The sequence below is a fragment of the Python bivittatus genome, unplaced genomic scaffold, assembly GCF_059951505.1.
Source record: "Python bivittatus isolate LINGU-HERP-01145 unplaced genomic scaffold, Pbiv_v1 ctg000100_np1212, whole genome shotgun sequence".
In the NCBI taxonomy this organism is placed as follows: Eukaryota; Metazoa; Chordata; class Lepidosauria; order Squamata; family Pythonidae; genus Python; species Python bivittatus.
In genome coordinates, this window is record NW_028277038.1 from 2,120,507 (window position 1) to 2,145,435 (window position 24,929).

The window sequence follows — 24,929 nt, forward strand, 5'->3', positions numbered from 1 at the left end:
GCCTATGTATCTTTGCTCAGAAGTCTCATGTTCAACAGACCTTCCCAGGTCAATACTTTTAACTATCATTTCACGCACACACACTCCAAAGAACCATAAAAGTAATTTATACAGAAGTGAGACTGTGGCAATATTCTGTTGATACTGTATTTTCAACTCAACCAACCACTAATATGAGGAAGAAAATGATAGAAACCATCTTATTTCCCAATGCCTTTATTTTCCTCTGCAAAGTAGATTATTCTCACTGATTATTCTCACATCTGTCTCCTATAAGAGGGAAAGTGCAATTATCTTTTCATTTATAAATGAAATTTTAATGGATGTAAACAGGGCAGTGGGAACTTACTAGTAGAAGCTGGGTGGGTGGGGGGACATGCCTGCATGTTGCATTTATTTAATGTCACGGGGATTTCCCCAACCCTTCCAAAGGGAATTGTAGTTGAGAGAGAATTCTTACTGATTTGTTAGTTTCAGCAATAGAGGGGCTGCCTACAAATTGCACCAAGTGGCATCTTTTAAAAAGATGCACATGGAAGTGTTCAAACGAGTACGAGGCAAACCTTTCCAGCCTTTTAAGACGAAGAGGAGTGTGGTGTGTGAAAAGGGAAGCACACCAGAAATTGGCAATTTTAGAAACATCCAAGGAACATTTCGGTCCCACCCCACCCCTTCATCTTTCCCTCCATGGCAACTGTCCATGAACTGAACAGTGGGAAAGGACACATAGAAGATCTGATTCAGAATTATCTCAGACTGCTCAAGACTTGGCAGATCCTACACCAGAAAGCGTTGAGGATTTTCATCCCAGCTTTCCTCAGGAGAATCTCTAGATTGGTCCAGGGTGCCGCCAACAGAAGCAAAGCTGATGGAGCCCAAGAGGATGGAGGAACCACAGATCTGCTCCTCCCCAGGCAGGAAACCCAGACCTCTCTGCTGGCGAAAGGCCTCCCTCGACTGGGTGAAATGAGCAGGACCTGTTTGTGGCACTGTTTGGAAGGATCATCGCACTGCGCAGCAGTCCTGAACTTCTGTCTGGGATCCGTAAGATGCATTGGCTCCCTGCAAAAGAAAAGGCAACGTTTAGAACAGGAAAAACCAATTCAGATTGAAATTTTCTCCCAAGCTGGCAGATTAGCAGTTAACAGTAACTGGATCACTCATTAAGAGAAAATATTTTAGGTTCTCAGCAAACCTGACCCAACCCCATTTTTGCTTAGCATGATAGCTAGACCCATTCAACGTCTCTTTCTCACAGACAGACAGACAGACAGACAGACAGGAGAATTATAATTCTCAGGCTATCTGGGGAGAACACAAGTGATTCCACTGCCACGTTTGCAGTTAACTTTCTATATTTCTTCAGAAGGCAAAAAGTAAAACCCACAATGAGGGAAAAATGCTTTCAGTTGAGAGTGGTTTAGGTCCAAACCCCAAACCCTATAAAACAGATGGGAAGTGGCAAACTTACCAATTCATAATCTTCAACATATTTGTATTTCTTTTCTCTGTAATAATATCTTTTCTTCATCAAATACAGGACAATGATATCACAGAGGACAGTGGCCTAGATGAGATTTCAAGAAAGTTCTTTTAAGAAATGAAATTTTCCAAAAACCAGGGAATTTTCCAAAAACTGCCCAGGAAGAAGAAAAGAAGGCCCTTACCACACCAAACAGGGCCAAGCCAGATCCAATATTGATCATAGTAGGGATGATATCAAATTTTCCAGCCTAAGACATGTGAATAAAAGCAAATAATTCAGGCATATCTCCTTAAGAACATGGCAGAGATCATCTCTACACTGCTGCTGATTCACACAACACACTAAAGCCATCTTCTGACTTGTTGCCACTTAGCGTGCGTGAGTCTATTGATTGGGGTTTATGTATCATGATTAATGGCTTAGAGCAGTGTTTCTCAACCCGAACAGCTTTCAAGGGTATAGACAAGTGACAAAACTTTATATAATTTCCAAAAACCTTACATTGCCGAATACCATAATGTCAAAGCGGATGCCGTAGGCCTTGATGAGTGTCCGGTAGTCTTTGTTGGGAGGCATCTGGTAATATTTTGCGAACCTGAACCAGGGAAGGAAGGAAAAATCCAATCCAATGATTATGAAATTGTCAGGGCCACATTTCTATGGTAGGAATGTGGCCAAAAATAAAAACCACCTAAAACGCTCTGCCCTTCCAAGATTTGTGGCGCATTTATGTGTATCACCAACAGCTTCATATTTATTTTTCCTACAAAATAACTTCCTTCACAGTAACAGTCTAGTCAATTATAGAATCATCTGCTATAGTCATACAAGATAAAAACACTACAGAGCTGCTCAAAGCAGCTTCCCCCAGTTACAACGAACTCATGAATAAGTTTTACATGAATCTAGCAGCATTTCACCAACTCTGGCCCAAAACAATAAAAATCAGGTGAAACCATTTGTCGGACCTAAAATTCTCACTCAGTAAAAGCATCTGCACTTGGTGTCAAAATGAAATCAGCCTCTGGAGCCAGTAAACCACCCAGCCGGGGTGTCCCACCACCAGATTCCAATTTTAGCTGCCCGAACTGCTTTACCTGAAGTTGTATCCTGGAGAAACGGTGTGAGCAGTATCCTTGTTGTCAATACGGCGAAAGGAATACTTTGGCACACAATGAGAAGCAGACTTGTCTAGGTCACAGTCCCATCGGATCTGCAGTCCCATCACACCACCCTGCAGATTGGAAACGATGGGTTTGATTCACAGTTGGGGAAGGACCATGGACTGGGTCAGAGACCTCCAGCAACTCTTTGGATGGCCATGGGACAGTCTTAATATTTTGGAAAACTGAGGGCTACAAAGTGGGATGACAGCTTATGGGGAGAGCTTGGAGGGTGTCAGTTAAAAAAAAACACATCTACTTTACAATGTTACATTACATTTTTTGTCAGTCTCCCAATCTGTAATATTAGGAAATTACTGTCAGGTTTTTGGAAATCATGTTGGGTGAAGCTATCTGGTCTATAAAAATGCAGATGACCATACAAAGACTTGCTGTTGGTCAATGTTGATGATTCTGCTGGATGAGAAGATCAGCTGGAGGGGTTATTAAATTTTCTCATGGGTGAACTCAGCAGTTGTAGCTTGCAAACCACGGTTATTGCTTTAACATAAAAAGTGAACTCAAGCAAGTATATCTTTTCAATATGATATGGTTAAGCAAGCAATTTCCTATCCAATTCATGGCCAATTTTTACTCCACATTACAAACTGGAGATTGCAGCAAAACAAAACAAACCAAAACTAAAAAAGGGATAAGTGGTTGGCATAAAGTATTCTTAGAGCAGTTATCTTCCAGCGACTTCCCAATCTTTGTAATAACAGCCTTTTAGAAATGCAAGCAGGAAAACACAACATTTTTCTTTCTAGTCCAAAATCAAACAAAAGATAAGTTAATAAAACACGGCTGCATTCTAGCAGGCGCCCCAAAAGGTAAATATTTGCTCATTTCAACAAGTGGTAATACCTAGCTGACCTTGGCAATCTCAGAAACTAAGCATTTGAGACCACTGAAGAAGCCTAAGGTGGTAGGCTAGGCTGGGAAATCGAAAGACCGTCCCTGAAGAAGGAAAGGAGACAGTGGAACCAGTCTGTTATCAAGAAAATGGCACAGAAGCAGTCACCAAGTGCCAGGCTTGACTTGAGGGCATATTTATTTACCCCTTCTAGTAAATAACTGTCAGCCATACAGCGCTTGTACAAACTGCTAACCAGCTGCTATGGTTCAAACATGCATGTTTCTCACAGGAAGAAAAGGACATATTAAACAGGACCAAAGGCCACCATCCTTGATCACCATCCTTGACTAAACGCATGTCTGGTTTTCGCTGAGAGCTGATCACTCCAAATTTCAGGGAATTTGGTGGTCGGCTCTGAATTCATTTAAAAGTCAATAAAACACATCAAGCCGTAAGTGCTGCCTTTGGCAGAAGCTGTATAGACACAAGTCAAATGAAATTCTTCTTCCTTTCCTTTCCCAACACACTTTTCGACCAACCTCAACTGCCATCTCTTGGAAGTTCTGCCCGGCAGCTTCAACCATGTCCTGGAGGCGGAAAATGGGGCAAAAGGGGTCCGTCTTGGCATCGTATTTGCAGTTCTTGAGGTACGTTTGATTGATGGTGGGGAGAATGTTTCGCCTGGGAGAGAAAGGAATAGGTTTCTGGGCTTACGTTCCCTGAAGGAACCCATGTTCAGGTGCTTTACTAAATGCTGGGAGGGCTGTTAGTTTGGCCTGATGCCTGGGCAAAACTCTTAACAGTGGAATAAAGATTGTAAATCATCAGGCTGTAAAATCGACTGGCTATGAGCCCATGGCAGCTTGGCCACACAGCCAGTATTTACTGAGAAAATTACTTTATATTCAAACACTGGACAGTTGTGCAGTTCCTCCACTCCCCTGTGTCTCTTTACTTTCAAGTAACCCCAGTGCAGTTCTGTACGGGTCATCCTCTCTAGTACTGCACACCCCTCTCCACAAACCCCTTTCTCACCGCCTCAGGTATCTGTCCTTTTCATCAAAATAGTACCATGTCCGATGGAGCCATTTGGCATAACACACCTAACCCCCCAAATTTCTCCCCCCCCCGAGTCCCATTCCAGCCAAGAGAGACAAATAGTTCGGGAAGGGGAAAAAAATACACATACTTTGTAAAGTTGAACTTTGGGTACCAGATGTTGTTCTTCACAAGGAGGGTAAAGTTCTCAGCATCCTGAAAGAAAGCTGGCCTGGAGGAGATTGAGCAAAAGAGAGAGAAGTGAAAGAAAAAGATTATTTGGAAAAAGGTTCAATTTCTTATAGCCAAAGTTGAATTCCTACCCCACCGCTTGCCCATAAAACACCCTGATTTTAAACCCAGCATCACCTCTTCAGAAAGGACGTTAAGATCAAATGAGATATAAGGGCTGAGTTTCCATATAACCCAAAACCAAGATCTGTTTTAATTCACTTTTACTGAACAAGCCACAATCAATGTTGCAAAACAGCACGGACATATTTGGACAGTTCTCGATTTGTTTCTTCTCCATTTTTTCCCTGCTAGTACCTAAGCGAGATTCAGATATAAGCCAGGGTTCTGATTTCAGACATAAAGGCAAGGAGCAGTTCAAACAACCTAAATTCCTCACCCAAACGAAGGCTTCACAGAATAAATTCTGCTTTGTTGCTCAGGTGGATCTGGATATCTAAATAAGCTAAATTATTTCCTGACCTAGGGTTCTATGCGAACCGTTGAATGAATGTAATGTTTAAAAGATTTCTCAATGCTGGAACACAGGGCAGGTTTGTAGATGTTGATCTTAAAGCTTGGACAAGCTCCCACGGGTGCAGATGATTCTTTAGATAACTCCATAAAGCTCTGGACACTTAAGGCTTGATAAACCTGGTCTAGCTAGACCAACGGTTTTAACTCAATAACAGGTTCATGTGCTAAGCTGCAATGTGGTTTGTTAGGTTTTACATCAGTATGTTGTGTGACCCCAAGCTAGCTTGGAACCAGACTTTAATGGTGCAGTCTGACTTGTGAACCCAGCCAATTCTGGCTTATTCATTAAGCCATAATTGAGCAAGCCATGACTTAATGCATGATATGTAAACCAGGACAATATAAGGTCAGTTCATTGTTATATACATTTACACCTCTGGGCCTAGAAAATAAGATGGGAGGCAAAGATAGTTGAACCAGCAGGCACCATCAAAACTTTAGAGAAAATTCAGCAAGATGCTAATTCTAGGAAGAGATGTCTTCCAGCACTCCTCCACATCTGGCATTGCCTCTCTCTTCCTTCTTATTCCTACTCCCATCAGATACTCACTTGGGTACATTCTCATCATTTTCCACCGGACACCAAGCAAAGACCTCGCAAGTTTTGATGGAGGGATTTGTAAGGTTGTACACTCTACACTTTCCAGTCTGAATACCTGAAGGGATACAGAAAGGAAGTTATAAAATTGGAAGGCAGATGGGGATCATCTCAATATCGCAAATGTGGGGTGGGGGAGGGAGAAAGCCTTAGGCTTCACCCCATGGTGGGTAATGAAATGACCCTCCCCATACTAATGTAATTCCATGACATCTCTTCTGAAACTCCAGACAGTAGCCTCTGTTCAGTTCTGTTTCACATTTTCACCAATTTCTTAACAGCAACATCACATGTTTTTTGCTGGTCATCTCCTATCTGAAGAAGCTTTTAAGGGAAGGGGAGAACCTCAAGATCAAAAACATGACTCGTACCATTGCTGTGAGTGCCGACATAGCCTTTTTTGCAGTCTGCATCTGACTGACACATGGTGGTCTTATCTGGGAGCTGGAGAGGAAGAGCAGTCAAGAGATAAATAGAAAAGAATGTTTATCTGCTCTGCCTGTACAAAGGTCTCTTCCAATGCACTGCAGACCTTGGCTACCCGTGCTTTGGAAATAATTGCATGGACACACCAAAAAAAGCAAAGAGTTAAAAGTTATTCTGCTAAGCATGGATTTATTGAAAGCAGCCAAAGAAGCTGAAGAGAGGATCCTCAGAAAAGGATCCAAATTCTGCAACCTGTACAGATTATGCATTTATCCATTTATCCATACCTTTGCATATTGTCCTGGTACATGCAAGGCGGCTAACATCTGGGATGTAGATCAGATATCATTTCCTACCCCTTTCCAACCTCTGCTCACAAATTCACAGCCACGCTTTAGTTTTTCAGAGGAAAGATACATGAAACCTGAAGATCAGCAACTGTCACTGAGCCTACCTCTGGACAAAGCCCTTGGGTCTGATTCAGCGTGATGATCAAGTTTGTCATGATGAAAACAGAGTTCTCAGCCTAAATAGAGGAAGGAAGCAGGGTGGAAAAATTAATTTAAATAGTGAAGTTGTTTGATCTGGAGTGAAACCCTTTTCAAGAAGAAATTGCAACGTTAAGGACTTCCTTCCTTTAGAAAAAAAAACATCAGCTGAATTAACAATGCCTCTTGTAGAACGCAAGAAAAATATTCTTGCACTGGCAGAACCATCAGCAGCGGACTGTTCACAAACATCAGAGTTTCCATGAGACGTGAAAAGTCAGTTTACATGTTGGACATACCCTGGGGTTAAGTGCAGAAGGAGTTACATGTCGTGGGCAAAAAAGCATGGACTAGGTAAGGAATTTTGGAGTTAGTGCAACTATGAGCTGCAGACACAGTTTGGAGTGAGATGCCAAGAGATTTGAAGTGGTTAGCCAACATTTCTCTACTGATCACGTGTTTCACTCATTGTTGCTACAGTGGAAACCAAATCATCGGTGCATTTCAATAAAAACCACACATCACCACCCAAGAAGAGAACTTACTCACAGCAGGGACTCCATGGTTGCAAACGATAGATCTACTGTACTCTGCTAGTAGAGATTAAGGGAGGGAATCTCCCTAAATCTGGCAAAACCACAGCATTAGTCTCCAGCAGACCCACCTGAGATGGAATCACATAGTCAGCTACATCCCAAACTCGGGGCCCCAGGTTGGAAGTGTTGGTCATGGTGATGCCTTTCACCTTGGTAGTTACCGAGCTCACCACTGAATCAGTTTCTTGATAGCCTTTTTCCCACACGAACACCCAACTGCAAGGAAGAGGAAAACAGTTTCTCAATATTGTTGCTTCAGGTCTCGGAGAGAAAGAAACCTGACTTACAGATACCGTGTGTGTCTGAGTTTCTGCATTTTACTTTAATTAGATTTCTCGGTGCTTACCCAATCACCATGCAAGGGACAGAGAGCTGCCTTTCCAAGTCACCTGCTAACCCATTAGGACTTGGAAGATAATATTCTTTGCTACACCTCTAAAAGCACCCCAAAAGGCTGATTTTGAGCTGTTTTCCTGGGGCAGAAGGGGTTCTAAGGACAGAAATGGGAGGGTTTGCCTCCCCCTCCAGCATATACCTTAAAATTTCCCCTCAAAGGCTGAAAAATATGGGCTTTATCACTTCTCATGGTATCTCCAGAAAATCAGGAACTTGATTCCTGCAAGTGCTGGCCATTCAGAAATTCCCCACCCTTGGTTCAGAATGTGGCATGAACCCAGCCAAGTAGTGATTTCTTCATCAAAGTGTAGTTAAACAAACCATGTTTTAGCACAACCTGCCCAACAGACTGTAGACAGGATAGACTGGTCTGATCTAAACCCAATCCATCTAATTCTTGAGGAATTCCCTGGAGGCTCATACCACATTATCGTTAGGTTTTAGCTAGTATGAACTAGGTCACTGTGGTTTATAAACTATGATTGATGGCTGAGCCTACTATGTCTAACCAATTTTAGTTTCATCAATAAACCACAGTTATGTAGGCCACAGCTTAAAGCTGACCACAGGTTCTCTTGAGGTAAATCAGTGCCAAGTGGGCAAGACATCAGAAGGTTGCCTCATCTCATAAACAAGGAAAGCTAGATATTGAAAGCCTTTTTAAAATCTTCCAACTTAAAAAAAAAAAAACCTTTAAAATGGTTGTAGACAGACAATGCTATATAGACAGACAGACAAATAGCCTATCTTGTCTCTGTGTTTTTGCTGTTTCTCACCATCTATTTTAATGACAGTATTGTGTATTTTCCATTTAAGCATTGATAAGCTTGTGAGACTAGCCTTGCTGAATCTATGGATGCGGAGAAAGATATCAAGTTGTTACTTAAGAATTTTGTGGTGGTTTTAATTTTCTGTGACATTTATAGAAGTTATATTGGCTTTACAGCAAGGTACTTTCACTCCAAGTTCTGTCAGCTGGGGAAAAGATTTACAGTAATGAAAGCATCAGCACTGAACTGCGGAAAAAATATAAAAATGATGCAGTTCAAAAACCTGTCATTTCCAGCCAATCGGAGGCCGTCTGAGGAAACTGGGGCTGTGTGGGCTGGTGAAGAGCCAGTGAAACGGTGGAACCCCAAAGCTGGGCTACCAATCAGCTGTTTTGGCAGGAAAAAACGGTTATAAAAGGGGGCAGCAGGCAAGGGCACCTGTCAGACAGCGAGGGGCAGAAGAGGCTGGAGCGGCAGCCCTGAGGGGTGCAGGAAGAGCGGAAGTCCCTCCACTCCTACCCGGCTGGGCAGCTGGGGCGGCCGAAGCCCCTCCAGGGCAAAACCCCGCAGAGGGGCCAAAGAGCTGAAGCCCCTCCGGAGGACAGAAGAGGCTGGAGCAGCAGCCCTGAGGGGCGAAGGAAGGAGTGGAAGCCGCTCTCCGCCTTCAAGAGGCGCCCCGGAGCCAGCTGGGCCTGAGGAGGGCGCTGGGGGGCAAAGGGGCTGAGCCCCCCTCAGAAGGACCAGCCCTGAGCCAGAGGAGGAGGAGGAGGAGGAGGAGGAAGGCCCAGGCCAACCTGCTCGGCCAGGGAGCCTGTGAGCCCCTCCTGGGGCAGAAGAGCCTCTCTGGGAAGGGGGTGCCGGGGGGACCCCCCTTGCTGCTGCTGCTGCCCTCAGCCTTGCTGGGAGGGAAGAAGCCCTGCTGGGTCTGGGAGTGTGTTTGGGGGGGGTCAAAAAGAAACGGGTTGGGAAGCACCTGGCACTGGAGGGGAGCCGGATCCTTTTGGAGTTTGGTGTAGGGCTAACCAGCTGGATATAAACTTTGATGAACGAACTCTCGGTCAGCTTCAGCCACCAAGCCAAAATCTACACCAGCATCCCTTAACTTTTCACTTTGAGCTGGCCTTTGAAATCAATAAAACAGCGTTAACTGTTTAACGCTGCCTGGAGAGGAAAACTGGGGGAAAATCCACGTCTCAAAAGTTTTAACCAGAAGCGAATGCTGGAGTTTCAAAGAAAGAAAGGGAAATAGGCTTGTGTGTTTTCTCCTGGGACAAGCCGAGAGCAGGCAAGCTGGGGTTCCTCTGCACACACATCGTTTGCGGGGTGGTGTGGGATGGAGATGAAAACGATGAAAAGCAAAATTGCTAATAGCATGGCAGGGAATGGAGATAAGAGGACCAGGGATTGTGGGGAGGGTTTTGCTAAGATTTACCAATCCAATCTGCTGTTGGGGATGAGGGGTTTCTCAAACCTGCTGCGAAGATCAAGCTGGCCCAAGAGTTAACTGTCCCAGACAGCTGTTCAACAGGTCAACTTTTTCCAGCTGTACAAAACTCATTTCTGGAGGGGTTATACGTAAATTCAAGGCAAATTAACAGATCCCCGGTCCCTAGGCGCCCTCTCTCGACCTCCTCCACGTCGGCTGGGAATGCTGGGTGTGGAAGTCCCAGCCCAGCTGGAGGGCGGTGGGTTGGGATAGGGTGTTTCTCTCTACGCCCGTCTGAAATGCAAAGTACTGTAGCTCCGAGGTGCCTCCGGCGAAGGCTCTAGTCCCTAAGAAGCGCGCCGAAACAAGCCCGTGCCTTACCCGATCACGTAGGCCAAAATAGCCAGCTGGACCACCCGGTTCATGAGACCCACTTTGCGGCTCTTGATGGACACGATCCGGGGGGTGTCGTACTCGAAAAGGAAGTTGTACAGGCCCCCGCAGTGCTTCCAGGGGGTGCCCATGGCTCCGGTTCCCTCGGCCGCAGCGACGGGACGAACCCCGCTCAGCAGGCGAGGATCAGCCGCCTCCTGCTGCTTCCCCGCATGTTGCAAGACGCCCAGCCGCGCCGGCTTTCCGGATCCCAGCCGAGGCGTGTCTTCGTTCTCCAATCGGCGGCAGCCGGGGCAGGGGCAGGGGCAGGGGCAGGGGCAGGGGCTTTCCTCCGCCGCCGCCGCCGCCGCCGCGACGGGAGAAAGCGAATCGGGTCCCCGCGCCCGCTCCGGAACTCCCCTGCGCAAGACTCGCCTTGAGTCCCGGAATGCAAAGGGATGCAATGCCGCGTGACCTCGGTTGCAGCCAGGGGAGGATTATGGGAACTGAAGTCCAGCTTCACCGGAGGGCGGGGGGCTGCGGGGGTGTCGGGTAGATCCTGTTCCTGCTCAGGTGCACCTCGCGCTCCGGGCGGGGAGATCGTCCTCCGATGGAAGCGACCCGGGCGCAAAAGCAGCCCCGCTTCCGAAGCAATCTGCGGGCGAGGCGGCGACAGCCCGCAGGTTTTGCGGAAGGGTCGGCTAGGAGCCCGGAAGCCTCGCGCAACTAAAGCTGGTGGCCCGGGCGCAAGGCCGGGCTTCCGAGCCTAAACCCGCTTCGAGTAATTCCTGAACCGCTCGCTGCCGCTCACCAGTTCATTAAGCAATTTAAGAAGCCGCGCGTGGCGTTAAGCCCTGAATTAATCAGGCAGCCGCCTAAATCACCAGCTTAACGAGGCTGCAAATCTTATGCGTATGCTAATTGTAAAATAATTATTCAGCCTCTATTCCTATGCACGCTTACCTGGTGGTTCGGCCTGGCTGCGCTGATTGTTTTACTCCAGAATAAATGTGGATCAAGAGGATGTGGATCTGTGACAGCCGAACAGAATTGGACCAACTGCCCCCAAAACTCTTGGCTTTTTTATAATTAAGCCTAAATGAGTAAACCCCTTGAAAATGCCACCTGGAATTGCGACTAGAAAGTAGTTACCTTTCTTGGGGGTTTTCAGGCCACTTCCATCTTGCTTTACGATTTCTTGTCAGTTGAAATTAAACACACGTGGGAGCTTTTATTTGTTTTTATACATTTAATTCCCATCTGTACTATGCACAGGGAATCCACATAAACATACTGTAGAAAAGGCAGAAATGTAGGAACTCTGCAGCAATATATAGTCTTTACCGCAAAATGAGATTAAAAGAAAATTAACTGCAAAAAAAAAAAAATTAAAATGCTGAGAAATCGATTCCGTTTTGAAACAAGTAAATCAGTGCAGAAAGGATGGCACCCACTTAAATGTGGGTTACGTGTGCTCCATTGCGTCTAATAAATAGACACCACGTGACATAACTTGCTAGACCAGCTTTGTGGACTAGAAGAGAGCTGTCCTTTGTGTCAGGCCACCAAATGATTAAAAAAAGCAAAGCACGACGATTCATGAAAGGTCTCTGGGGCTACGTCTCTTTTTGTGTAGACCTATTACAGTACCAACGTGCTGTTAGTAATGAAATCCAACGAAGAGTTGGTTTACGCAAAAAAGCATAACCCTGTAACATTCTCTGCCCTGTCCTTCTTGTCATCTGGACCTCCCTCCCTTCTAAATGGAGATGCTGGAGCTGAACGTGGGGCATTTTGCATGGAAAACATCCAGACATTCTTTTAATGGTATTTTCACAATTTAAAAAGAAGATTCCCTCCAGAACACCAATGTTCAAAATGAAGCAAGAGTAAAAACAAAAAGGCCACCGCGTTTTCCCCACTCCCTGAGAAGCCAGTCCATGACAGCTGAGTTATGGGAAAAGAACAAGTAGGAATGGCTTCAAAACAAAACAAACAAAGAAAGGGATGGCTTTGTGTGGGGATCAGCCAACCAAGACGACCTGGATTAGGAAGGGAGCCCTTTCTCACACCTAAACCACTGCTATGTTTCTGGGGGGGGGAAAAAAAGCAGGCTTGATTCAGTAGTTTGGCTGCCTGAACATGAGAAAGCGGGGCCGTGTAAAATGGCCCTTCCCAATCTTGTTTTTCTCCAATAACCCAGTGAGGTAGGTGAGGCTGAAACGTGGCGCGAGGCCTTCCAGTGATTTTCATGGCTGAGCGGAGACTGGAACTCGGATCTCCTCTGACCTTATCTAATAGTCTAAATGCTATTACGCTAAAGAGCAAAGATTATGGCAGAGCACAAATGGCAGTGTTTTCGAAAAGGAGAGGGCAATGCTGCTTAATCGGCATGCGCATGTACCCGCACTAAGGCTGTAACGCAGAGTTGCAACCGAGGGTTACTTCTTCTTCCCGAAGAAACCGCTGTATTCGCCGTTCTCACTGGGAAACGCATCTCGGATCTTCCACCTGCAGCAGTTTGGTATCACGGCCCTTGCTTCCAGGTCACCCTGACCAAAGCGCCAGCGAATGTACTGCTCGTAAGCACAGTGTCGAAACGGCTTGTTGACGGCCTCGGCCCTCAGATCCAATAATGGCTCTTTGTAGAGAAGAACAAACTCCAGCATTGATCGGGAAAGGACGAGTTGCTCAAACAAAGGCGAGACTGTGATGCACGCCCCGGCCTTCCGTCGACAGCAGAGCTGCTCCCCAAAGGGGTCTGCCGGCCGGCATTTTCCACAGCTGCACCAAGAAGGACGCTCGCGGAAAGAAGGCGCCTCCCGCTGGCTCGTGAGGGGCTGCAGCTCTTCCGAGTTGCGTGGGGAGACCGTGTTGTCTGGATGGGGAAGGTTGGGTGTCTGCATAAAATCGCCCCGGCGCCTCTGTGGTCAAGAAACAACATCCGCAGGATGTTATGCCTCATATTGGTGGGCGACGGTTTTTCTCAAAAGGGAAACCCTTTGGGAGAGAGCCATTCAGGAAGCGTCGGTGGCTGGATATACACGGAATGAAACGTTCCCCACATCTTGAAGCGCTCTGTGTTTCAACCCTGCCTTATCAGAGACTTGTCAGGATCTGCACACCAAAGGCCTTTCTAAGCCAGTCTGAAGCTCCACGAAGGCTGAACGGGGTCCTTTCCTACAGTGGCTAATGGACGTATCATGGTGAGAATCAGCCACATGGAGCCTTGTAGGTTAACCCCAGTCAGTGTGTCAGCCAAACCTCAACTGGCATTTATCTCAAGCCTGATTCATTGTCATAAGCCAACTCTTTATAAAACATGGCTGAAGTCGGCTCCTTTAAATTAAGATGATCTGCAGTGTCTAGCTTAGAACAACACAGCGAGCAGCAGTTAATTTAAAACAGAAGCAGGAGCTTTCAAACACCTCCTTGTGGCCACAGGAGAAGAGAAACAGAAGCATGAAAGTCCAAGACTTGCTAAGACACTTTATAAACTATGGCTTGGCACTATAGCACACTGCCTTTAAGACTTGGAACACATTTAATCGATTCACAAATCTCTAGGCGTGTGCCCAGGCCAATGTTTGCACACACACAGAGAAAAGAAGGTTCTAAACTCACATGAATAATCTTGCCTTTGACGTTCTGTAAACTGGTCCTCAACAATTTGTCGATCATTAAGATGTGGGGGTCATCCAGAAAGCTCACGTACAACAAAGTCTGCCCAGCCGAAGAAAACCAAAGACATTTGCATATCAGAACTGAGTATTTTACTGGACAGGTTTGGTATTCCACAGTTATCAACGGCTGAAGTTTCCATCTTGCACCAACTCAAGAAAACTATTTCTCAGGATGGTAAAAACAGAGAAGGGAAGGATATATTGCATATCAGCAGTGATGTAACAAGTATTTATCAATAGGTATGTACGATTCCTTTGTTACTACTGTCCACATTGCCTTGGCCTCATTAATGGAGAAGTTGGGTTAGGGGTGTAACAGTTTACAGGCCACAATGGATGGGTTTCCATGTAGCATTAAAGCCATAACATGGTCTGTTAGGTTAAGGGAATATTTTGGATCCCTTATTGATGCTGAGCATGACCCTTTTCCTGCAGTGAAATGAACTTCCTGGCTCTGTCTATGAGGAATAACAGAATGTCACAATTAGTGCCATCTCTTACCCATCTCGGTCCCAGTACTGTCTCACACTTTTTATTGTAGTAATATTCCTTCACGGGGCTGGATTTGAAGCAAGGGAACGTATATGAAGTAAGAAAAAAATCAACAACTAACTGAGCCTGTAAAGACAATACGGTGGATTATTGTACAGGTATTCTTCTAAAAATATAATAAAATCATGTAAAGATTCTGTCATTTAAACCAGTAAATATTAATAGCATGAAAGCATGACCACCAACACGCCTTCAACTAAATAATCAGAAACTACAGTTTGAGACGGCCGATATCAGCAAGGGAGGCCGCCATTCTTAAAACCCAACAAAAGAGGGGGCAATTCATCCTCGGCAGACATGAACCTCTCCTCGCCCAGAGACCCTACAGTAGAAAATCCTCTTACCAGGCCAAAGTAGGACAGTGCTGAGCCAATGTACACCAGCAGCTCAAAGAAGTTGAACCTCCCAGCCTTTGGAAAATGAGAACAAAAGGGACGGTGATCATGCCTGAAGGGCGCCACGTTAGAGAAAGCTGCTAGGACTCATGAGAATAGCTGAGGGGGTCCCCGGGAGGCGCCTGCAGATCCAGAGCCAAGACCTCTTTTGCCTTTGATGCCCTTTGCATTGGCGTGAGGCCAATGGGAGTTTTCCTCCTCGCCTGAGCAGCAAGGAGAGGGAAGGGGAAAACGGTCTGGATCAAGACTCCAACCAGGGGTAAGAGCTAAATTCCCTACACTGTGGCCAGAGACGTATCCCAGTTGGGGTCGCCACACCAGTTGACTTACAACCCCACCCGGAATGGAACTGCTAATGGCAAGATAGACCTTTTTCATTTGACTCTGAATTGCGTGTGTTTTTTTCTCATCTAAAATAAAGACGTAGGGAGGAAAACCAAGTTGCATTTACCGTGCCAAAGATAAGGATGTCAAAGCGGATGCCGTAGGCTTTCATCAGGGTTCTCTCCTCCTTTCCGCTGGCCTGCTTGTAATACCTGGCAAATCTAGAATGACCAGATAGGAAGAACTGAGAATCTCTGGAGCTCAGAGTCGAGCTCTTGGGTTCTTGGTCTTCTCTGACCTTGGTTGTTTTCCTGCAGACATTTCGATGCCAGGCTAGATAGCATCATCAGCGCACTGCACCAAGTACCCAAAAGAAGAATTGAGGAGGGACTACGATAGCCGTTTGCTGACCAGCTGAAAGGCGTTCTTTCCTTTCTCACATGGCTTCTCCAGAGAGCCTGCAATCCTGGTTCTACCATGGTCTCCCATCTGGGGCTTTCCGGATGTTTGGAATTAACATCCAAGAATCCCCACTCAACAAGGCAACTTCTTGGAGAAGACCATTATACCAAGACTGGGATTCACACCTCTCACTAAATCACAAAGCATCAGTTATACTCCAAGATAGTTGGTACACTGCCAATACTAAACAGGTTTCTTGATAATTTAGTGATAATGTGTGAACCCAACGTACTAGTATATTCTGATCATGAACTCTTGCTCTGCAAGCTTCAAGGAAATTATATAATCCATTTCTTGAATGTTCTAGCACATACCAGACTGGGAAGTGAAAGAGGAAGAAGGATGGCGGCTGCGTCCTCACATCCAAGCATGTGACTAGGAGGAACTGAATAGTGACCAGTAGGAATTGAAGGGACCATTACAACAGAAGCTAGAAGTGAAAATAAGATGTCCAAGCACGCTGTAACAGCACAACTGTACATGAGCATCACGTGGAAATGTCATGAGCAAAAACAAAACGGATCCTGGAAGATCCTCCCTCCCAATCAGTTATCTCCATTAAAAGAATCTCAGAACCACAAGTACTTGAATATCTGTTACCTAAAGTTGTAGCCAGGGTACAAGGCTTCGCTGGTTCGTTTGTCGTCCAGACGCCGGAAACCATAGCTGGGTCTGCAACGGTGGAGCCATTTGTCTAGGTTGCAGTCCCAGTTAATTTCAATGCCTATAATGCCTCCCTTGGAGAAGATCATCAGAGAGGTAAATTTGCAAGATGGACTGAGCAGGCATTCCCAATTTTCCCAATTTGATAGACTTTCGGCGTATAAATCAAATCGCGTTTGTACAAGGAGCTGCTGTAGCAGCTTTGCAACTCCCTCTTGTCAATTTCTTGAAATGAGGGGGGGAAACTAGAAAGCCATTTAGACGTTATAGATGTGACCTATTTTCTGGAGGGAAGCATTGATCGCGACCAAAAAAAATCTGATTTATTCTGCCACATAAAGCAAAGCTAACCCCAAAAGTGGATGGGGGGGAGTACTTCAAATTCAGCTTCTTTGATTGCTTGGTGGAGAAGATGCTGCATAGCTCATCTGTGCAGAAAAAACTACCGTCACCCTGAAGGTGGGAAGAATATGTGCATGGAGGGTGTGTGTAAGTCCCCCATATCAAGGTTGTAAACTGCTGTCCTATAAATGTATGATACAGATTAGGCTTAGCTGGAACAATGATGTTTTATGGAGACCAGTGGGAAGTATAATGTTGAACCCATCAAGTAGTAGAGGATGCAGCATTCTGGTTCCCTTTTATTTCCCTATTGAGTTCTACCAAGACCTCTGAATTTCACTGACTCATCTTTATGACTACATGACGTTCCGCCTAAAGTCCTACAATGTTTGCTATTGCATTTTACACAAGCCTTTGTGTAAATTATATAATCCATTTCTTGAATGTTCTAGCACATACCAGACTGGGAAGGTCTGATGTCCCCCTGTCTCATATCTCCTTCTTTATATCCAGATACATCTCTGCCTGTGACCTCTGCTTCTCCAAGTTCCCCCTCCAACAATCTTCTGCCTCCTCAGACAACTCCAACTTTTCTCCTTATGCTTGGAAACGCCTTCAGCAACATTTGTATGACCCACTTCTCTTCCTTTTTTTAAATGCTCTTAAAAATCCTACCACTGCCTGGAAACCTTCAGCACAGATAGTGCCAAAGTCCGTGTAGTTGGAAGGAATCCATCGTCTTCCACAATAAGACTGTAGAAGACCGACCTTATTGTGGTCAACAAATTTACATTTCAATTGAATTTGCATTTCAATTTACCTTTGGTGGGAAGAGGGTGCATGTTAAACCTGAATGCTCTTAAACCTGAATTTATATCATTTATGTCTGTCTCACTAACAATGAACTTTGGGATGACAAAGGGCAGAGTGTGTTGTCCACTGTAGCAGAAATTCATAAAATAAACTGAGGGTTTTAAACAGGTGAATAGGCGGTAAAAAAATTCGAGCTCATATGGCAATCTGGAATCCATGTAAACAAAGGCCTTAGCAAACAGAAAGCAACATGCACGTATGGCTTAGAAGGGAAATATCTTTTCCCCGAAGGGCCGGTGAGTGAACCTTAAGACAACTTGCTTGGATGCTTTCACAATGGATCTAAAAACGAACAGCTCTCTTTCCTTCTGAATCCTCACTTTTGCAATCGAATCCAATGTTTGCCCTTGTTAACATAGCCCTTCGAACTAACGGCAGCATAACCTGGGCAAGTCCTCTCGCCACTTTCAAGATGCCACCGACCTGAACAGCCACCTCCGAAAAGTTCTCGCCCGCCTCTTGAAGAATATCTCCCAGACGAAAAATTGGACATAGCGAGGCCCCGTGCTTGCTGTATGTACAGGAAGCATTAAATTCCGGCAAAATGTTTCTCCTGTAGGGAACAGAGGGGAAGCAAGGATCTCGGAAGACAAGATGTAGATGCTCCTGGAGGAACCCTTTAATGTGTGACCTATCAGTGGCTTCGGTTTTGCCTGTTTCTTTTCTTAATGCAGATCACTGATTGAAGCCGAGGGGCCTGATAGAGAAGTGGGCGTCTGGGAAGGTGGGATGTTCTACAGTGCTTTGCTTCAATAGGTTTTGAGGTCAGCAGGCACCCCGATCAGCTTGCTCATCCTGCTGCCCACGTGCTACCTGTTAACCTGGGCCAAGCCAGGGCACCTGCTCTGCCTTTCGAGTGTCTCTAAACTGGGCAACCCTGCAAATCGGAAAAAGCCCCTACGTAGAGGACTGCTCTTGGCCTTGCACGGTGGTCAATAAATCAGTACTCGAAGGACAGCGTAAATCTCTGGGGGAAGTGGCCAGATCCTTCTCAGTGGTCCGCCTCTGCAATGCCTTTGCCCAGCTTCTAGTTCACAAATGGTCCCAAACCACTTAAGGGCTCAGCCTGGAACCCTCCCTTATGCTGGCAGGTGACTGGAAAAAACTCTTCCCTTCTAGCTGCTTGCTTCAGGGCTGGGTGCTATTTTAGTGGATCTGGGGCTCTTGTAACCCACCCAAACACAGATTCAGAAGCTTCCCCCCATCTTGGCAAAAAAATCCCCATCAGGGATCTATTTCCCAGGGAGGGAGAAATGGGAGCCACCCCCGTAAATACCGCCACCAAGATGCTACTTACGTCGTGTAATTAAACTTTGGAAAGTGGATATTGTTTTTTATAAGCACAGTGAAATTCTCAGCACTCTTCAGAATGGCTGGTCTGAAAGGATGAAAAGATTTGGATCAGTTCTAAATAGTCACAACCACCATTATGCAATTTAATAATTTTAGCTGGGAGCCTATTCAAGCGGCTGGGGCACTGGGGTCTGTATAACACTCCCCAGAAAGCTGCAGTAGTTTGCACCGACACCATTTCTGAACAGTCTTCAAGGATGGCCCTCAAAAACACCCTGCAATCATTGGTGCACGAAGCAGTTAAGGCACCATCGCTGCCTTAGCACTATGAAGGGGACTCGTCTCAGATTCATCTGCAGAATACACCAAAGCCAACACAGGAGTAACTAAGAAAAACACTGTCTTACGTCGGGGCAGTTTTAACTGACTCCACAGGGCACCAAGCGGAGACCTCACACGTTCGGATGGTGCTGTTATATTTCACACATTTCCCCGTCTGGATTCCTACAGAAGGAAGAAACCACATCTCGTATCTGGAGATGAAAGAGCTCACCAGAAAGGAATTTAAAACACCAAGGGCCAAAAGAATACTTCCTCTTACCATTACTCTGTGGATCCGTACGACCTTTCATGCAGCTCTTGTCGCTGGAGCACACAGCTTTGGCGATAGGAAACTGAAACAACAGAAGAGGAAGAACATCTCTTACTATATTCCACTTGAGTCACTGCAGTTCACAAGACGCCCCTGCTTTCCACAGCCAACTTCTAAACATGTGAAAAGAGACACGGCCCAGAGCCTACCTTGCCAACTTCTAGCAGATGGGGATGGATTAAATCATGCAACGAAGAATGTCAGACTTGTCATGACCTGTTTCCCATTTTTTTTGGAACCAGGAAACTCAAGCAGGTGGGAAACATGTCAGTACAAGGAGGTACTGGTATCCACAGTAATGAGGCCCTTGCCCTTCCCACTAGGGATTAAGATCAGGTATGAAACGCTGGTACCTCGGGGCAAAGTCCTTGGATTTGGTTTTCAGTCATGATGATGTTGGTCAGCACAAAAAAGGAATTCACTCCCTAAATGAGCGAAACAGAGGGAAAAAGGGGATTCACTTCGTCAAGTCTGCTGAAAAATAATTCTATCACAATTACTTTAAAATCTTACGCTGATTCGTTTGAAAAGATTCAGAAGCCCGGAGGATAATAATCTGTTAGGATATGGACAAGAGCGCAAGGTCACGAAGAGCGGGTCAAGGGTTGTTGTTTTTTCTAGCTGCAGGTTTGCGGGAGGAGAAAGGGGGGAATGTGAGGCTAAAGCCCCATCTGCAATAAACAGACAGGACCAGCCCTACCTCAGGGCAGGGGAGACTGGCTTCACACAGTGCGCCAGATCAAGAATCAAAAAATGGTTTGCTTCACATGACACATTAAGCCAAAAGCAAAAAAACACATTATAACCCGTTGTAATAATACAGCCTCAAGCACCTGATTTGACAATCTTTTTTGTCGCAGTCTGTAAGCAAATCCAGCTTCCCCCATTGACTCTGCTTGTCAGAAATCCTCTAGGAAGGTCGCAAATGGCAGTCATGTGACCCTAGGATGCTGCAACCATTGTAAATACATGCCAGTTGCCAAGCACCTGAATTTTATTTGCGTGACCGCAGGGCCACTGTGACGGTCGTAAGTGCAAGGACCGGTTGTAGGTCACTTTTTTCAGTGCCATTGTAACTTTGAATGGTCATGAAACGAATGGTTGTAAGTTGAGGACTACCTGTACTGATGGATAGGGGGGAGACTGTCAGGCCTAGCCCAAGGAACTCCAAGAGACAGTGCAAATTCAGTCCAGCTATGTTTATTAGCTACAACCTCTAGCAAGAATCTTCCCAGACTGAAACCCCAGATCCCAAAGTCAGTCAGCCACAACACCGTGAATTCCTCAGGGAGGTGCCAGTCTCATCCTCTTGTATCTCCCACGCTCTTCTGGGGAGCTAAGAAAATGTTTATCTCCCTGAGCCTGGCCTTCATAATTCCAATCCATCACAGAAGACACCATCTTGTCTTTCTCTTAAACAAGCCCTCTAAGAATTGTGGTATCACATTTCAGATAGCAGGCATGTGTGTGTCTTTTCTAATACATCTCTGTATCCTGAAGTTCAACCCTTTGCTTCACTGGAAACCTGATAGTTTCCTCCTCTGCCTTCAAAAAACGACTCACCTGCCCAGGGATTGTGTATTCAGCTGTGTCCCAAACCCTTGTGTCAGTCTGTGACACCCCCTTCACCTTCACATGCACTGAGCTGATGACCGAATCTTTCTTCTGATAGCGTCGATCAGCCAGAAGGACGACACTGAAGAGGCACAACAGAAAGGGTCTGACCTGGTGGGTTCATTTTGTGCTCATTTCACAGAGGAGAGAACTGAGGTTTAGAAAGTACTTGATTGTCCACTGAGAGCATAATAGATCTTGCTTCAGCAAAATATTTTAAGCCAAATGTGGCTTAAAAGAACGTGCAAGATTCCTAGGTTTGTGGATTGTTATTTCTTCATTTGGACCGCACTAAAATCCAGAAAGAGGGTCTTTCAGAGTGGCTGGTTACATCAGTACATTTATTCTGTGTGGGTGGAAAGTTCACGTGCCAAAGTCACAAAGCTGTGCTTGTCTGGACGAAAACAGCTTCCATTGAATGATACACTTGGAAGCGGGGAGATCCCTTAAAAGATCTCTAGATAATTACAACCCTCTTCTGCTCAACTCAAGTGGAAACGTATCTCTGCTCTGGGAAGCAACTTCCTTAAACAGTGATTCTGCCCACACTTACCTGAGAATACATTCTTTACCTGTTCAGTTCAGCCCACGGACCCAATATGCCCCAGAGATCCTAACAATAATGCATTGTACAGTGTGTAGTGTGACATGCTTTGGACACCCTAAAAAGGAATACATGTGGCTTTTCCACGGCAACAGATTCCCAGCAATTCCTCTATTATGGGGCAAAAAAGCATCTCACGATATCTCAAAAACTTCGAAGTTTGTGGATTGCAACAATCAGACGAACGGGAAGCTGATCTATCGAAAGTCCCTGCCGGAGCATTTAAGGTCTACTTTCGAGAGTGCGCTGTTGCTGTGGTTGTTATTTGACATCTTGACCCGGAGAGGGATACCCGCAACCCAGTTCCCCATCTGCTTCCGCTCCCCGCGGGTTTCTCCAGACTTTTCCTGTCCCACTTACCAGACATACAGGAAAACCACTGAATGGATCGCCCACCTCAGGCTCCCGTAGTAGACGCTCTGGATGTGCACCACTTTGGCCGTTTCGTAGCTGCACACGCTCTTCAAGCTGCAGCAGCCCGCCATCCTGGCAGGCGGTCCCTTCTAGTTTCTAGTTTGGCGCAGAACCCTGCAGCTCCTTGGCCCCGGGCAGACACAACTGCTGAAAACCACACCACAAATCTTAAAGGCGCAGCGAGGGAATTAAGGGGAGGCTCTCGCTGGAACAACTGTGGCTCCGATGCACATGTTCCATTTTCCGCTCCAGCTCTTCATCCGGCACTGGCAGGGGAGGGAGCAGTTAGCGCACTTCCTTCAAGTTTATCCCGGGAAGCTGCACTGAAAGGGATGGAAGCGGCAGGAAACAGGCCGTACGGGATGGGACAAGCAATGCTGTTTTTGAAAAGGAAGCACGTGGGTCACACGGCTTTTTTCCTGTCGTTCAGGATGGGATGTATTTCTCTGGATGCCGAGAAGGGCTTTCGGACGCTTTGAAAGCCCCAGGGGCGAATCCAGATGGGGGGGTTCTGCACAATCCCATTTGGGGATCCTAACAAATACAGCAGTGAGTTCCCCTGACGTTTCCTAATCCTGATTTTAGGATAGGTTAAAGTAGGAGGAGGGAAACAGAGTAAGGCAGGCTTCTGCCCCCGTGAAACAGGCTAATTATTTGTTTCATGTCCCAAATCATTCCCCCCAACATTCCTGACTTTTTGGTCAGCAACATGGAAGCACTTCACCCTTCCCTTCCTCTTTGGCAGGATTTCCTTGTGGTCTCCCATCCATCCAGGCGCCTTAGTCTTTTGGAAATCGCCCAGCTGGACTAAATGCTGTGGTGTGTGCGGTCACCGCCATTAACAGGGAAACAATCTTTTCCAGATGGAACTCTCCAAACCCTCGGCCAACCGGCTGTGGATTCTGGGCGTTGTAGTCCAAGCCTTCTGACAGACGAGGGAAGGGGAGGCCGAGTTCATTTGATACTGAAGTGATCCTCGACTACACTGAAGCCTCTTTTTCCCCTTCATTTTTAAAAAAGGATATTTTTCTTCCTTCCACAGAGGCAGGCAAACGCACTTCCTCGCACTGCGCAGGCGCGGTCAGATCTCTTCCCCCCCCCCGCGCCCTGCCCCGCCCTGCCCTCGTATCATCGGCTGGAGGGGGGCGTGTCCTCCGCTCTTAAGCGCGCGCTCGACAAACCGCGCCTCTTTCCCGCCCACTTTGCCTCCATGCCGGTCACGTGAGCGGAACTGGCCCGGCGCCGTAGCCTAGCAACCGTCGCTAAGGGCCCGGGCGGCTGGGCGCTTCTTAAGGTGGGGAAGGGGCGCGAGTTGAGGGGAGGTGGAGAGGGGCCGTCTGAGGAGGGCGCGCGGGGGTCGTCATGCTTCTTTTCGCCTGCTTAACGTGGGGGGGAGCTGAGGGGCCCCGCTTCCTCCTAGCCAGCTTCCCCTGAACGGGAGGGAGTTGGACTGGGCCCCGAGGAGCATGCAGTGGGGGAGCAGAGGAAGGACGGAAGGGCATCGGGCCCAGCGTCGGGAAAAGAGGAAAACAGTCCTTTTTTTTCTCGGCAGGGAGGTGCAGCCTAGAGGGGTGTCATAATCCCCAGACAGCACAGCCTGGTGTGGGTGAGGATTCTTTATGTATTGATATGGCTGCCCAACTTGGACAACCGGAATCCGGGTGGTGCATGAGGAAGGGAAAAAAGATCCACAGCCGATGCAACAGAAGAGAAACAACCGAATGCATTAAACCCAACTTTTTTTTTAATGGTTTTCTACATTTAATGGAAGCCACTCTCTGTTTAATGGAGACAAAAGTCTTGGGGGTTGGGCGGCTTTACTTAAATAGGTAAATAATGCAGTAAAATGGCAAGCAGAATAAGAGATGTTTCAGCTCATCCAATGGGGGCTCTGCTCCACCTGACCCCAAGACCTGGGGAAAGAGCTAGATCTTAACTGCCTTTCTGAAGACCTGCAGAGTTGGGGCCAATTGTGGTTGAAGAAGCACCAGGTTGGGGAAGGCAGGCTTTTCTGGGGGCTTGGTCCTCGTCCCTGGCATGACCACCCTCCCTCCCTGATGCCTTTTGCACGGGCTGTTTTTGTGAGTTTTTGAGAGGTCCCATAGTAGCAGCAGCTTCTTCCCAACCCTTCAGCCTCTTTCTCTTTTCCTCTCCTGCAGGTGCTTTTCTAGACACCATTATGAGTGACCAACTGAAATTCATAGTTGAGAAGCTCAACAAGGAGCCTTTTAAAAAGAACTTCAACTTAATCACTTTTGATTCTCTGGAGTCAATGCAGCTCTTACAGTTGCTCAGTGATGTTCTAGGAGAGATTGACCCCAAGGTAGGTCAGATTTTACAAGGTTGAAATCTGTGCTTGGAAAGCTTATTGATCACTTATTAATTGAAAGTGTCTGCCCTGCTTTTTATATATTTGTGTATTATATTTATAGACTGCTATAATCAAGAACTAATTCCAGGCCCCTTAATCATATGATGGTCATGGCAGCAATACATACACTGTCCTTCATCCCTTGACATCTACTAGAATCTTCTTTTCTTTCTTTTAGCCCCTCCCCAGTTTAAAAAAATTATGCTGCCTAAACAGAGGGTCAGCCCTTCTGTACTGCTGTCCTCCTTAACTGGTATAGGTAAATAGTATTTTTAAAATAAAAAATGGCCTGCTGCCTTTAAAG

General features: G+C 46.3%; 3 protein-coding genes across 5 annotated transcripts in view; 1 reads left to right on the forward strand and 2 right to left on the reverse strand.

Annotated features, from left to right (window-relative positions):
* Positions 1 to 197: 197 nt before the first annotated feature.
* P2RX4 (purinergic receptor P2X 4) lies at positions 198 to 10,956 on the reverse strand. 2 transcript variants are annotated; one of them, XM_007433268.3, is made up of 12 exons: positions 10,393 to 10,951; positions 7,488 to 7,635; positions 6,790 to 6,861; positions 6,281 to 6,353; positions 5,862 to 5,967; positions 4,695 to 4,775; positions 4,045 to 4,186; positions 2,584 to 2,720; positions 1,988 to 2,081; positions 1,668 to 1,733; positions 1,472 to 1,567; positions 198 to 1,062 (listed from the first exon to the last, which is right to left on the reverse strand). In XM_007433268.3, exons 1-12 carry the CDS (start codon positions 10,533 to 10,535, stop codon positions 1,003 to 1,005), a joined length of 1,218 nt encoding a protein of 405 aa, XP_007433330.1. In that variant the 5' UTR covers positions 10,536 to 10,951; the 3' UTR covers positions 198 to 1,002. The 2 variants fall into 2 exon arrangements, with proteins under 2 accessions (XP_007433330.1, XP_087991349.1); XM_088135223.1 differs by lacking the exon at positions 6,790 to 6,861 and having other exon boundaries at positions 10,393 to 10,956.
* A 652-nt stretch (positions 10,957 to 11,608) lies between these two features.
* P2RX7 (purinergic receptor P2X 7) lies at positions 11,609 to 23,241 on the reverse strand. 2 transcript variants are annotated; one of them, XM_007433269.4, is made up of 13 exons: positions 22,201 to 23,239; positions 21,186 to 21,318; positions 19,976 to 20,047; positions 19,572 to 19,644; positions 19,378 to 19,474; positions 18,975 to 19,055; positions 18,101 to 18,230; positions 16,400 to 16,536; positions 15,465 to 15,558; positions 14,963 to 15,028; positions 14,568 to 14,684; positions 14,008 to 14,106; positions 11,609 to 13,307 (listed from the first exon to the last, which is right to left on the reverse strand). In XM_007433269.4, exons 1-13 carry the CDS (start codon positions 22,323 to 22,325, stop codon positions 12,825 to 12,827), a joined length of 1,707 nt encoding a protein of 568 aa, XP_007433331.1. In that variant the 5' UTR covers positions 22,326 to 23,239; the 3' UTR covers positions 11,609 to 12,824. The 2 variants fall into 2 exon arrangements, with proteins under 2 accessions (XP_007433331.1, XP_087991343.1); XM_088135217.1 differs by lacking the exon at positions 19,976 to 20,047 and having other exon boundaries at positions 22,201 to 23,241.
* Positions 23,242 to 23,474: 233 nt separating this feature from the next.
* The window catches only part of IFT81 (intraflagellar transport 81), a 28,806-nt gene continuing 27,351 nt past the window's right edge, over positions 23,475 to 24,929 (forward strand). The window contains exons 1-2 of the mRNA XM_007433271.3: positions 23,475 to 23,548; positions 24,414 to 24,577. Coding sequence (XP_007433333.1) covers positions 24,434 to 24,577 — 144 coding nt within the window. The 5' untranslated portion in view covers positions 23,475 to 23,548; positions 24,414 to 24,433. The remainder of the gene's footprint in view (positions 23,549 to 24,413; positions 24,578 to 24,929) is intronic.

Bases quoted from the DNA above. Each gene is read 5' to 3' on its own strand.
- P2RX4 (XM_007433268.3), bottom strand. From the start codon at position 10,535: ATGGGCACCCCCTGGAAGCACTGCGGGGGCCTGTACAACTTCCTTTTC. The intron at 6,354-6,789 runs GTAGGCTCAGTG...CTTCCTCTCCAG, and splicing joins CCCAAGGGCTTTGTCCAGAG to CTCCCAGATAAGACCACCAT. The intron at 2,082-2,583 runs GTAAAGCAGTTC...TCCCTGGTTCAG, and splicing joins TCTCCAGGATACAACTTCAG to GTTCGCAAAATATTACCAGA.
- P2RX7 (XM_007433269.4), bottom strand. From the start codon at position 22,325: ATGGCGGGCTGCTGCAGCTTGAAGAGCGTGTGCAGCTACGAAACGGCC. The intron at 20,048-21,185 runs GTGAGTCGTTTT...TCGCTCATTTAG, and splicing joins AATACACAATCCCTGGGCAG to GGAGTGAATTCCTTTTTTGT. The intron at 13,308-14,007 runs GTGAGTTTAGAA...TCTTGACCACAG, and splicing joins TCAAAGGCAAGATTATTCAT to AGGCGCCGGGGCGATTTTAT.